The 13606-nt window shown below is 30.6% G+C and overlaps 2 protein-coding genes across 6 annotated transcripts; one reads left to right on the forward strand and one right to left on the reverse strand.

The window, feature by feature from the left end:
- Nucleotides 1–8361: 8361 nt before the first annotated feature.
- LOC113866794 (glycine-rich protein 23-like) lies at nucleotides 8362–8862 on the reverse strand. The gene has a single exon (XM_027501593.1). It carries the CDS (start codon nucleotides 8860–8862, stop codon nucleotides 8362–8364), a length of 501 nt encoding a protein of 166 aa, XP_027357394.1.
- Nucleotides 8863–10913: 2051 nt separating this feature from the next.
- Nucleotides 10914–13458, forward strand: LOC113867412 (trihelix transcription factor ASIL2). 5 transcript variants are annotated; one of them, XM_027502725.1, is made up of 3 exons: nucleotides 10921–11916; nucleotides 11956–12215; nucleotides 13031–13281. In XM_027502725.1, exons 1-2 carry the CDS (start codon nucleotides 11146–11148, stop codon nucleotides 12211–12213), a joined length of 1029 nt encoding a protein of 342 aa, XP_027358526.1. In that variant the 5' UTR covers nucleotides 10921–11145; the 3' UTR covers nucleotides 12214–12215; nucleotides 13031–13281. The 5 variants fall into 5 exon arrangements, with proteins under 5 accessions (XP_027358524.1, XP_027358526.1, XP_027358525.1 ...); XM_027502723.1 differs by having other exon boundaries at nucleotides 10914–12227; nucleotides 13031–13458; XM_027502724.1 differs by having other exon boundaries at nucleotides 10921–12223; nucleotides 13031–13323.
- Nucleotides 13459–13606: the final 148 nt, after the last annotated feature.

Raw genomic sequence — 13606 nt, forward strand, 5'->3', positions numbered from 1 at the left:
AAAATTGTTTTATTTAATTATATATATTTCATAAATTTATATAAATCAATAATATACTAAATTTTTGTTATAATTTTATTAATTATTAGATAAAATTTTAACATGAAAAATTGAACTTGAATAATAAAAAATCAAACTATAATAAAAAAATGAAAATTACACATAAACGAATGTATAGATACTTAAAAGTATAATTAAGCCATTATATTTTTTAGAGTAACATCGAACTTAAAAGTGTGAGAGCTCTGTCTTGACATCTTAATTGACAGAAGATGAATTGCAATGCATAAACAGATCATGAAGGAGCAAATTTGGTGGGCATGATGTGACTGAGGGAAGCAACCCTTTTGTTGACAAACTTGAACGTATAAGAATCTCAGGTGACCTTCGTAGAATATGATACGTAATCACATCAAGAAACAAAGTAAAGCCTTCCTCTACCCTAGGAATTACCTTTAACCTTAACCTTTTAAATTATATGGCACAAAGTTGCTTCCTTATGGATTGAACATGCATAACTTTAATCAAGAAAAATGAGAATGATTTGATTGAACTGAATTTTGAAGAAGAAACAAAGCAGAAACATGAACTAGTGCCAAAGCGAACTGAAAGGGATATCCAATTAAAATGAGCAAAAACCAATTGGAATGGTTGCCTAAGAGAGAATCTTAGGATTAATTCCAAAAAGCTTCCAAAAGAGAGGGTATTGTTGAGATTAGAGTATGTCTTTAAACTACCAAATAAGCCTCCCTCAGTTGCCAATATTGAAGGATTTATCTAACTCAAATACGCTGAATTGTGTGCTACACATTCACCCACCAAATGAAAACATTATATTATATATTCAATTTTTAAGCATAGGTGAATGTGGCTGTTCCTCAATAATACTCTGCTTTCCACATCACTTCCATTGCCTCAATCATTGCATCGCCTTCCAATTAGACGAGAAACCAAACACAAATGTATCTCGGAAATCATAAAGCAAGATTATTAATTAAGTATATATTTTATTTATAAATAATTATATTTCCATTTGAAAATTATTAAAAGACTCAAATTATTGTTATTATATTTTAAAAACTTGATTTTCCAAAACTTATTTGGTTTTATTATATTAGGACGTGTTTGAATAAATATTTTGATTAAAAACTTGTTATTACATAAAAGATTACGGCATAAGTGCTTAAATGTAATAAATTATTTGCGTTTCGATTCACACTTTCAAAACAAATTATAAACTAAAGCTTTAAGATACATCGTTACATAACAATCACCCTACTTGCATTAGGGTATTTTAAATTGAAATTAATATAACATATATCTTAACAAACTATATAGAAACTTTCAAATTGAAATTAAACTAAAACGATTAATTAAAAATAAACTAAGCAATTAAAATCAATATAATATTAAAAGTTATAATTCAACTATAAAGAGGGTATTTTAAATTATGGTATTTCAGTTTGCTAGCTTTCTAAATACCCCTACAATCTCTACTGTTCGTCCTCACCAGAAGGTTAGGAATAGAGGCAATCCTATACCATTCTTAAGAAACTAAAAAAAATTCCATTTATTAATACATAAAATTTTGTTAAATGTTAGGATAATTTTTATTAGTATGAATTTTATCTATCAAAAATTAAATTATTAAAATATAAATGTCTACACTAACGAATAATGTATTATACTAATTAATATTTGTGTATTAATAATATATAATAATATTTTGTACTATAAAATTATTTATTAGTATAATACATCATGTTGGTAATACAATTCAAATTATCTATACTAATAATTTAATTTTGTTAGTAACATTTTTTTTTTTTTTTGTGTAAGTGAATTATAATTTAACATTGTCTCTCATTTGGTATATATTTAAAAAATTATAATTTAATTATAAAATTTATTTAAATAATCTTTTAAAATTATAGGTTATATAAAAAATTGTTAGAAAAAATTAAAAAACTTATATATGTTATTCTCGTAAGCTGCATGCTGCCAAGTGTAATGCACCTTGAGTAAAAAAAGTTATGTCCTGAATAACATTATGTTACTAAATTTCATATACAGTAGAAAAAAAAATGCTAAAATAAAATTTGTATGCCAAAGAATGTTAATTAATGTTACAAAAAATTAACATTACTATACTTATTATAACACTTGTCATACTTGTAACCACCATTTATAGGTTCATCGTGAGAGGTATAGATTAAATTAATCTTGAGTGGCATAAAGGAGATAAAGATGTAAATTTGGTATATTGAAATGAGATATTTTATAATGTAAAGAGATTTAAATATTCCTTTAATTTCAATTTTGAACACTTGAGATCAGATCAGCCTTTGGAGACAGTGCATGCATGTTTGAAGGGGCAAATTTGTGGAACGTGATGTGATTGTAATGTAGAAGAATCTCTAGTGATGATCTTCAAACAATTAATCAAATCCAGGAAAATAATGCCTTCCCCAGACACACATTCGTTTCAATTCGTGGGACTCTCCTGCTGACAAATATTGACCTTTGTACATCACATTAATCTTATTAAATACACATAAAGCTAAGTTAACTAAGTTTGTGTATGGTTAGATATTTTTTAGTTTAAAGGAGAATTTAAAATGTACAAGTTAATTTAATTTTCTTTAGTTTTGATTCTTTTAGAAAAGTTTTATTTAATATGTGAAAAAAAATATTTTAAAAATAATATTCTACGTATATTATACTTTTTCATGTAATTTAATAAATAAAAATGAAGTAAATCTTATAGTTTTATCGTGTTATAGCCTTCTCTTTTATTATTATTTTTATTTTTAGCTCGGGTTGAGAACTTATCTGATAAATCATCGGCATGTTAAAATTGTTTTGTTTATACTATATCAAAATATATAATGTTATGCTACATCATTATACAAATACGCAAGCTCTTTTAAACTAGTATCCAAACAATCCTTAGAGTAAGGAAATTAGTCTGATGTTTGTAAAAATGCCAAAAGGAACTGAAAAAAGATGTCTAAAATGAGCAAGAAGCCAAGAAATCAATGGAGATATTGTCGCAAAAGAGAGAGTCTGAGAATGCGAAATCCTAATGCCTCAAAGCTTCCAAAAAAGAGACAAATTGGGGGGTTTGAGTATGTCTTCAAACAACCAAATAAGCCCTCCCTCAGTTGGCTAATATTCAAAGAAGATTGGGGGGTGTCAACTCACCCAACTTAACACGAAACATTCAACACACATTCACACAACCCAAAAATGAAAACTATATTCAACTTTGAAACGCAAGTGACTATTTGGTGGGTTATTTTCTATGATATATTAGTGTTTTTCACATCATTTCCACAACCTCAATCATTGCACTGCATTCCAATATAACAGAGGGACCAAGGATAGGTTGTAAATTGGAGATTTTAACTTTTTTAACTATTTTTTCTTTATAAAATTAACAGAAAGTTTATAATTTGTTGTTTGTAATTGATATATAAATTGAAAGTTTATAAGTTATTATTAGTAGCTAATTGAATTAAAGCGGTTATAATTAATTAAAATATATTATATAATATAAAAAATTATATACTATAATATTAATATAATATTAAAACAAAAAAATAAAGAAAAGAGTGAACACAAGTGGTGATTTTACATAAGAGATAGAGTAAGTTAAAATTATTTTATATGCATGTAAATTATTTAAAAGATTAAAGTCTCATTTGATAAACACGATATGATAATTTTTTTTACTCTATCTAATTTTCAACATTAATTTAAATTACATGATATGATAAGTTTATGTTATCTTACTCTTTAATATAAATTTTATCTTATGAGAATAAAACTAAATAACAAAATATAATATTTGGTATATATTAATTATAAAATAAGATAAATATTTATCCTACTCTTATTCTATTATATTCTTATCTAACTTTCATATTTTATTATATTTTTTAGCATGTCTTATCTACCAAACAATTCATGGAGATAAAATTGAAAGATGGTAACTAATTTTTAATAACTTGAATGCTGTTTAAAATAAATTTTTATCTACCAAATTTAATCTACAAACTTTTTTTTAATTTTTTATCAAATTATTAAAAAATATAACTCTTGAATAAATTTAAAATTATATTATATATTAAAAACACGTACTCTATATTTATAGCATTGGTTTGCTCCGGCAATAAGTGACGTGTAAGCCAATTTACTAACTTGACAATTTAAAAAAATGATTTTCTTAATATATTAATAGTTATGAAGTGAAATAATTAATCACATTTTTTATAATGAGAATATCAAGGAGAAATAGCGAGTTAAGATAAATATTTCCTCAAAGATGACATATATGTTTTCTTTTACAATATATGATCTGAAAATAATTACAACTTTTTAAAGTTTAAATAATTAATGACAATTTAAAAATTGTTTTGACTTTGGCAAACTAGTAGCCTTTCTTTAAATAATTAACTTTATAAAAATAATTAACCATATAGATCATGCTTAATACATTTTTTCTGGGTGGTGTAACCATGCAAGCTGCTTAACAATATCTTTATTCTTATTATCTTTAGTTTCCCAACTCCTACCTAAACTTTCAAATTTGTCCCACCCCCTGCATTGTGCTTCAGTGACTATGGAAACGTCCAAAGGTTATTCATTCATGGAATTGGAATTGGGTGTATAGTAAAATATACTTTCCCATAGAAATTTTTCTTTTAACCAATCGTATTTGTTTATTAGTCAAGATCAATCCTTTAAAACACGAAAGTACAGGTCTTAATTTCTCCCCTTTAAAATCGTTAAATCTGAACATATAAAACAAAAGTCAGCAATTAATGGTGTACATATCCACTGCCAAATAGATATAGCACCAGCCAATATATGGAATGATATTGATATGAAACACATTGCATTTTGAATCAAAAACAAGAATTAAGTCTCCTAGCTTACACAGATGCAACTAATTTGTAGAAAAATGGTTTTAAAGTATGAAAAAGTTAATTTAAAGATAAGCGATTCTGACTTAGCTTATGTGTATTTTTTTATCTTCAACTTAACTAGAGTGATTATCTATATATCCTAAGGATTTGTTCAAATTGATATCCTAGTTTTACTTTTATGTGTGATATCTATTATAGTGTAAGTTTATATTTTTGGGGGTCTGGGAGAAAGCTATGAAACGTCCATGCAAAATCTGGCCTTTGGTGGGCTTCTGCTTTGTTGGCCAACGCCCACACCAACCCAAAAGTAGCCTTTTGTGTCTGAGTTTATTAATTTGATTCTTCGTGGTTCTTAAAGGTCAAATTTTAAAACAACTTTGCCTAGGATTTTGACATTTATGAGGATTATTTTTTAATTTGAAACTCCTTTAAGATGTATGCATCTCATTGAGAGAGAGAGAGAGAGAGAGATAAACAAAAATTTAAATAATGTGATAAATAAATAAATTATTACTTTTACTTTCACACTCCATGTTTTCATTGAGAAAGAAAGAGATAAAAATTATTATAAATAATGTGAAAAAATAATATTAAATGAGGAGAAAATGTACAAATTTTTAAGTATGAGTTTTTTTTTAATTAATATAATAAGTTCACATCTAAATAAAAAAATTTATTAAAATTTTGAATTAGTTAAGTGAAAAATGTTAGTAATATATTATTTAATATATCCTTTTTAATACATTTATAGTTATTAACTAAAATTTATTTTAAAAAATATGTACTTTTTACTCGTAATTTAATTTTTATCACTCATAATTTTATAATTTTTAATAAATTTTAACTGACAAAAAAGTATATCAAAAAGTGTATTATTAATCTTCTTGTCAATAAATTTGGATATAAATAAAATCATTTTATAAAAATTTTAGAGACAAAGATAAACACCCCACAATCACCCTGTTATTGAGTGGCAAAGAATATATCAAATTAAAAACCACCAAATAGGGGTGCATAGTCTTATCCATTGAAAGCGTATCTTTGATATATACGCAAAAACTTCAACCACTCCTCAAAAAGAAAGTGTAATAATTAATTAGCTTTAAAAATAAAAAGAACTGGGATTCGATTATAATTGCCCTTTTGACAAAGATTTCTAAGAGGACCTTTATGTTTTCTTATTTGGACGGGAATGACACCTTATTCGGCAGTGATTTTCAACTGAGTTCTTCAAAACACACGCATGGCCACCAATAACACCGTGTACATTCAAAATGGAAAAGAAAACTGAACGATTCCTCATTTTTTATCATTGTAAACATTTTGACTTCTGTCTGTGTATTTGCTGACACGTATCAAGTAAAAGAGAAACTTGGAACCATTTTGGCAAGTAACGTCGCATTTTACAATAAGCAATGACTTTTCCATCTTAATTTGTTCAGAAGCCAAAGATCAAGGCCACTTGAAAAATATAGGAAAAAAAGTGTAGTACTAATCAATAAGAAACAAGAAAGAATAAAAAAAGTATTTAAATATGGCTCAAGAGAAGAAATTAGAAGTTAAATTATTAGAGGGCAATTTTTTTTTTCACCTGAAAACATAGGGAAGTGTTTTTTATTTTATAAAAATGATTGTCAATATTTAGTTACACAATATTCCTTATTCAATTATAGCCACATGGAAAAGAAAATATTGATATGTATCTTATGGTCAATATGTACTGTTGAGCAATTAATTTTTTTCATCTTTGATTGATATAAATCATGATTGTGAATCCTAAGAATTCAAGTACATGCATCCTTCACTTTAAAAATAAGCCTACTTTAGGTAAGTTTGTGTAAAATTAACTAACTTGCTCCAAGGCCAGAATTATTCACATTTTTGGCATTGGGTGGGGGAAAAGAAGAGAGAAATAGGAACAAGGGAAAAAATATATATATGTGTGATGATTAATGTGATAGCAAAATAATAAAAAAAATACAAGAGAAAGTAAGTGTAAAACATGGGTTTTATGTATATATTACAACCAAAAACTAAAGTTAGAAAACATGGTATTAGGGGAACAAAATGCCTTTTCTATCCACTCAACCTCCAAGAATAAGAGATTGGTTACTTTGCACCAAACTTACCAAAAAACCCACAAGTTGTTTCCTTTCTACGAGAATATGAGTGATCCGTACTAAAAAGCCATGCATTATTTCTTAATTTCAAGAGCCACTTGGAGCGTGTTACAGTAGAATGCACCTTGCTCCTTATTATACTTATTGCAAGTAACTATGTATACTTTTACTTTGTTATGAGATATTTTCTTAATCTAGTTATTGTAAAACTATTTAGTTTGATCGATGGGACTTACTTTGTTGACTTCAATGTTGAAACACGTTTGTTTCAATATTCATTCACTAAAAGCTCAACCAAGTGGAAATATAATTATTATTGTTTCATGTTTAAACCAGACAACGTCAAGTGAATTAACTAGATATGCACGAACTTTAGAATTTGAATATCCCAATTCAATTTTAAAAGAAACTGCAGAAAGTAATTGTTATGATCCAATCATTAAAGATTGTTAATAATGTGTTTGATTTTTCATTTGAAAATTATTAGAATTTATGAGTTCAAAGATATTGAATTTTCGATTTAATTATCTTGTTTATTAAAACAACAATAATATTTTCACACTTTTTTCTTACATCATTTTTATTATTATTATTTATCAAATCGCACACCATATCTCTTATTTAATTTCTCACTCTTTTTTTCTTTTTTCTTTCCTATTTTTCTCTTTCTTACATCCAAACAACATCTATTTTAAAAGTGTGAAGGCGTCATCAACCTTATTAAGAAATATCTTAATACTTTAAATTCATGGCTTTTCATTTATATATCCTTTTAGTTGCTTCTGACTCATTAACGACCTATTATTTTAACGAAGATCGATCTTTAAGTCATGCTTTGATCTGAATGTATAAGAGACAGCTTTTATTAAAATTTTGATTTGAAAGTTTTCAAATGAATGACCAAACATGCTTGACGAATGTAATTCATAAAATTCTGATGAGAATTATAGAAGATCATATCACACAAATTAACACCACAAGCCAGCATCCTCATAACACAAATACATTCACCACCCACTCACATATATTTTCATAGTATATAATCAAATAATTTTCATGAACTCCATTGACAACTGGTAAGATATGGCACATATGTAACATATAGCTAATATAGAACATGAATATTCTTTAGGTCTTTTACACAAATGACGGCGAAGCATCCAGGTACATGGTGACCTTATTTGTGGGTACAGAACGTTACTAAAAATTAAGAAAACAAATTAACAATAGCAAAACGAAACTGTGGAAATAAAACACTATTAATTTCATTACTATCACAAATCAAATTGAACTTAACTTTTTAAAAATTTTTAAGGCTTATTGGCGGCAACAATATTCTTGTGACCACCAATGAAACCACCAACTCCACCTATAGCACCAACACCACCTCCAATCCCTCCGACACCTCCTCCAATTCCAAACCCTTTGTAAATACCTCCACCAATTCCACCCACAATGCCACTACCACCTCCGGCTCCTCCTCCATATCCACCACCTAAACCACTACCTCCTCCATATCCACCACCTAATCCACTACCTCCTCCATATCCACCTCCTAAACCACTACCTCCTCCATATCCACCTCCTAAACCACTATCTCCTCCATCTCCACCTCCTAACCCACTACCTCCTCCATACCCACCAGCTCCTCCAACACTACCAACCGATGACCCTCCATTATCAAAGAACCATTCTGGCTTTTTCACCTCTTCCTTTGCTTTCTTCTTCAAGTTCCTTCCTTCTACATATTGGGACATTCCCAACACCAAACATATCCCCAAAATAACCACCGAAATGAACTTCCTCTCCATGACGATCTTGTAATAACTGTGTACTTGGCTACTAATACTAATATGTTATACACACACCTCACTCACAACACCATGTATGTGTAGGGCTCTCTATTTTGCACCATCTATATGCATGCATTTATATAGTTCTCGCGTGCATGAGAAAACAAATGCCACTAGATAATAATCTTTATTTCTAAATGTAAAAAGATGAATATTATTTAATGTACAGTTGAAGGGTTAGGAGAGTGTTGTTTATTGCTACCTCACAAGTTACCTTCCCTCGTAGTAATAGTCCAGCTCTACCACATGCCCAGTAACGTGACGTTCCATTCGCATTCATGATTGGCCATTGCATGTCCACACTATCATTTTTTCTAGAGGAATGTTAGTAACAAATGTTTTATTAATTACATTTTAACATACTTTTTTATTATTTTGATTAACATTTATTAAATTATTGGTGAAACTTATTGAATAAAAAAGGAGACTCGTGTGGTTTTTATTTTCAATAACTTTTAAAAGTGTGAGTTAAAAAATGTTGCTAGCATTTTACTTTTGTCTTTGAGTGGGTATATATAAAGACCTTGTATTCCTCATGCAGCCATTGTACTGTGTCTACAGTAAAGTACCTCTGCCAAGTGTGGAGGCCATTTCTGACGAGCGGTCCATCACTTAATATGCATGACACCAAAATACAGAATAATACGTATATTGGCATAATATTAGCTAAAATATTATATATTGTGATTATTTTGTCAGGGTGGTGGCACCCATCAATAGGTGGTAGACGGTGATGGGGTAATGAATATGACAACGTGGGTTCCGAGACATTTTGCTCAAACCAGAGTACGTGCAATTTAAACCCTTTAATTGCAATCTTAATTTGAGTATATACTCGTAGGAAGAAGCTTGAATTACATAGATGCAGGATTCGCAACTAGTAATTTAAAAAGACAAGCCATAAATGTAAGAACACGACCAGTCTCCATCATCTGTTCGGACAGTTATACTTTGTGGCTACAGTGTCTTGTGACTTAATCTATTCTCTTTTTCTACAAATACTAAAAAATATATTCTCTAACACAAAAGAACACCTAAATATATCCTCATTTAAATATTTAAGAAGCATTCTGGCTATTCTGCTCACTACTTTTTGTGTGTTTGTGCAGAAAGTTGACCTTAAAATAAAAAATATAAATAAATATAGATACGTACACACGGTTCTTCTGGCTTGAATATTTTGCATTCGAATTCCAAGTTCAAAATTTATTGGTTCAGAAAGTTCAAATCATAAAACTAAGATGGGTTTTTATAACTCTTTTGTATAAATCCGTTACTTAATTTTGTGTACGTACATTTTTATTCTTATAATGTGGCAGTGCATGTTTACTTAATTTATTACTGCTCTGCTCATTGTTTTCAGTGTGGTTTCATGTACTCTCCTTTTATATTGGGAAGGTGGTGTTTGGTTTGCATGCATCAAGTTGCCTTATTCTAAGTGGCCAAAAGTAGATAAGCTAAGAAATTACGAATGGGAAAACAAATCTTATAAAACGTGTAGAATAAATGAGTGAATGCTCCTAAGTTTCGTTGCGAATATATATATGAAAGGTTTTGTTTCTTTCTTTAGTTTTAAAACTAAGAAATAGTAAGTTAGAATATCACAGTGTAAATAGAGCAAGGACAAACTTACACGCTCCATATCAATCAAAATTTGAGTTTATATTTTATATCATTATAAATCATTAAAATAAAATTTAAATTTTGATTAATAAATAATATTAATAATATTTAAATAACTGTACCTCAATTTTATCTATGAATAATCGATTCACAATAGTTTTGATTTTTTTGTTTCTGGCAAACGAAAGGAGCTTAAGCTCAAAAAGAAAAGAACTACACAGTTTTGATAAAATGATGGAAAATGAATTTTTTATTAATAATATATTTTGCCTAGATATGGATCAAAGTTATACCCATGAGCATAAGCCCAATAATATTTTGATCCATCTTGAAGGTCCAAAACTTAATTAGCATTGGATCCTCTTCAGCCCAAGCACTTGCCCTTCAGAAACACCGAGCGAGATAGAACACATGTCCGAAAAGTGAAAAATTCCCCAAATTGATCACAACTCAAAAACCCTAACCCAATCCACCCATTCTTCAAATCGCTCCCGATTTCGCTTCCCCAAATTCAAATTCGTCGTCCTTCCTCAAATCCTTTCTCTTTCGTAATCCCGAATTAGAAAACTCAACAGAATAGATAACGCTTATCTTCGATCCCAATAATCACACACTTCCATGGACGACATGGAAGACGATGCAAGGTACCCTCCCAAGTCCTTCTCTTTGAGCCGTCAAAACCCTTCCCACCGCCAAAAACACCCAATTCGAGCCCCCCCATATCACCGACCAGTCCCTACGCGCTACGAGGAAGTTGAAGACGACGACGAAGATGAAGAACCGGACGAATTCGACGACGAAAACGACGACGACGAGGCCCAAAACGGCTACGACGACGACGAAGACGATGGGTATTCGAGAAACCCCAAAAAGAGAAAGGTGCCATCTTCCAACTACGAGTTCGCGCCACGTGTCAAATTCTCATACGGTAACCGTAGTTCTGTTGAGGAATGGACGGAACATGAAACGTTCGTGCTTTTGGAAGTGTGGGGTGACAAGTTTCTTCAACTTGGGAGGAACAGTTTAAGGTCTGAGGAATGGCATGATGTGGCAGAGAAGGTTTCTGAGGAGTTGAAGGTGGAGAGAACAGTGGCACAGTGTAGGAGCATGTTGGATAAGCTTAAGAGAAGGTATAAGAAGGAGAAGAGTAGAATGGATGAGATTGGTGTGGGTTCTTGTAAATGGCCTTTCTTTAAGAAGATGGATATGTTGATGGCTTCATCTGCAAGGCAAGAGTATGGTCTTGCTTGTGGGGTTGATTCTGGTGAATATGTGTTCATGAATACAAGGGTGTATTTGAATAGGTCTAATGGTTTTGATGAGATGAGGGATAGTCCTGGGGAGTCTGAGAGTTCGGAGGAGGAGGAGGAGGATTCCGACGGGGCTGCCGTGCCGAGGAGGTTTCGCGGCGGTGTTGGTGGTGAGGAGGAGGTGGATGAGGAGGAGGATGAGGCTTCATTTCGGGTGTTGGCAGATTCGATTCAGAAGTTCGGGAAGATATATGAGAAGATTGAGAATAGCAAGAGGCAGCAGATGATGGAGTTGGAGAAGATGAGGTTGGATTTTAATAGGGAGTTGGAGCTGCAGAAGAAGCAGATTTTGGAAAGGGCTCAGGCAGAGATTGCCAAAATACAGGAAGGGGATGATGACGAAACTGACACTTCTGCTGAGAATCTCAGTGAATAAATGTTGGTGGGTAGGTAGGTTAATTGCTATTCAAATGTATTTTCTTGTTCTGGCATGCTTGTTTTTTGCCTGTGATTCGGTTATAGCAGGAGGGTACAGATTTCTTCTTGTTTGTGATGATCAGATTTGCTTGGTATGAAATGAAAAATTAGTGAACATTGTTGAATTTTTAGTTGTTCCTTTTAGTTCAAGTATCTATTTATGTAGTTCAGAAACCCAAAAATGTATTATTGCTTGTCTGATAGTTATCTGGATTAAGAAGTTATACTTGTAGGAACTTAACTGGCATTGAATTGATTAATCTAATAATTTAATCAAATTCTTATGCACTGAGGGATAACAAAATTGTGTGAGTATCGACAATTCGATAAAATGTTAGAATGCAGAGCTGGATCAACATTTACACTTTGGGATGCCGAACAACTTCATTAAGTAGTTCAATTATGCAATCTACATAGTTGATTGGTACTTTTGAAATATTCCTCTGAAAGATGAAATGCATGAAGAAATGGCGTTCTGAGTGGATTCCTTTTTTCTTAACCCAATTATTTGCCTTACTTCCGTTGTTTGGTCTTACAAGATTAGAAAAGATCTAGTTAAAGGGCAGTCTGCATTACACAGATTCATTTGCCTTTGACGCATAAGAAGAGGTGTGCTTTCACGCTTTCGAAGGCATAAAATACTCTTTATATCATATCTTGTTTGAATGTATAGTTTCAATGTTTGCACGTTTGATTGTTAATTTTAAATGGTGCAAGGTATCTGAATCTTCTATAATATTTGAAATGATACCATTGTGTTTTATAAATTTTTTTAGGAGTTATTATCTTGGGAAGGGTGGTGATATCTGAATAGAGTGCACAAGTTTTGAAGGAATATCTACCAGCTGAACAAGAGCTGCTCCCGCTAAGGTTTTCGACCTTTATGCATTCCCACAATGAGGAAGTTGATTACGAAGAGTAATATTTTTGTATGGGTAGCCTGCAATAAATTTGGTTCACTTTTAAATAATTTGCTGCACATTTCTGTAACCCATTCCATCCAAATATGTTCCTTCTTTCCTTGAAGGGATGGAAACTAAAAATAGTGTGCTAATCTTGAATGCATCTCCTCGAAATTTTGAGTCTAGATGTCAACTTTTGGGAATTTCGATTGGGGCTCTCAAGCTCGGGCAACTCTTGCCTAATGTGTGGCTACTAGACTCAACCGATCAAAAACTCAAAATAACATTAAAATTATTTTAGGCTTAAATTGTTATTTAATCCCTGTACTTGACTTGCTTTTTGTTTTAGTCCCTGTGAAAAACTTCTACATTTGATCTATATATGAAAAGAAAATTACTAATTGGTCCCTACCAGTTATTAAAGTTATGGTGTTAATGTATTTTTCATGA

Source organism: Abrus precatorius, unplaced genomic scaffold (assembly GCF_003935025.1).
Source record: "Abrus precatorius isolate BTA unplaced genomic scaffold, Abrus_2018 Scaffold5, whole genome shotgun sequence".
In the NCBI taxonomy this organism is placed as follows: Eukaryota; Viridiplantae; Streptophyta; class Magnoliopsida; order Fabales; family Fabaceae; genus Abrus; species Abrus precatorius.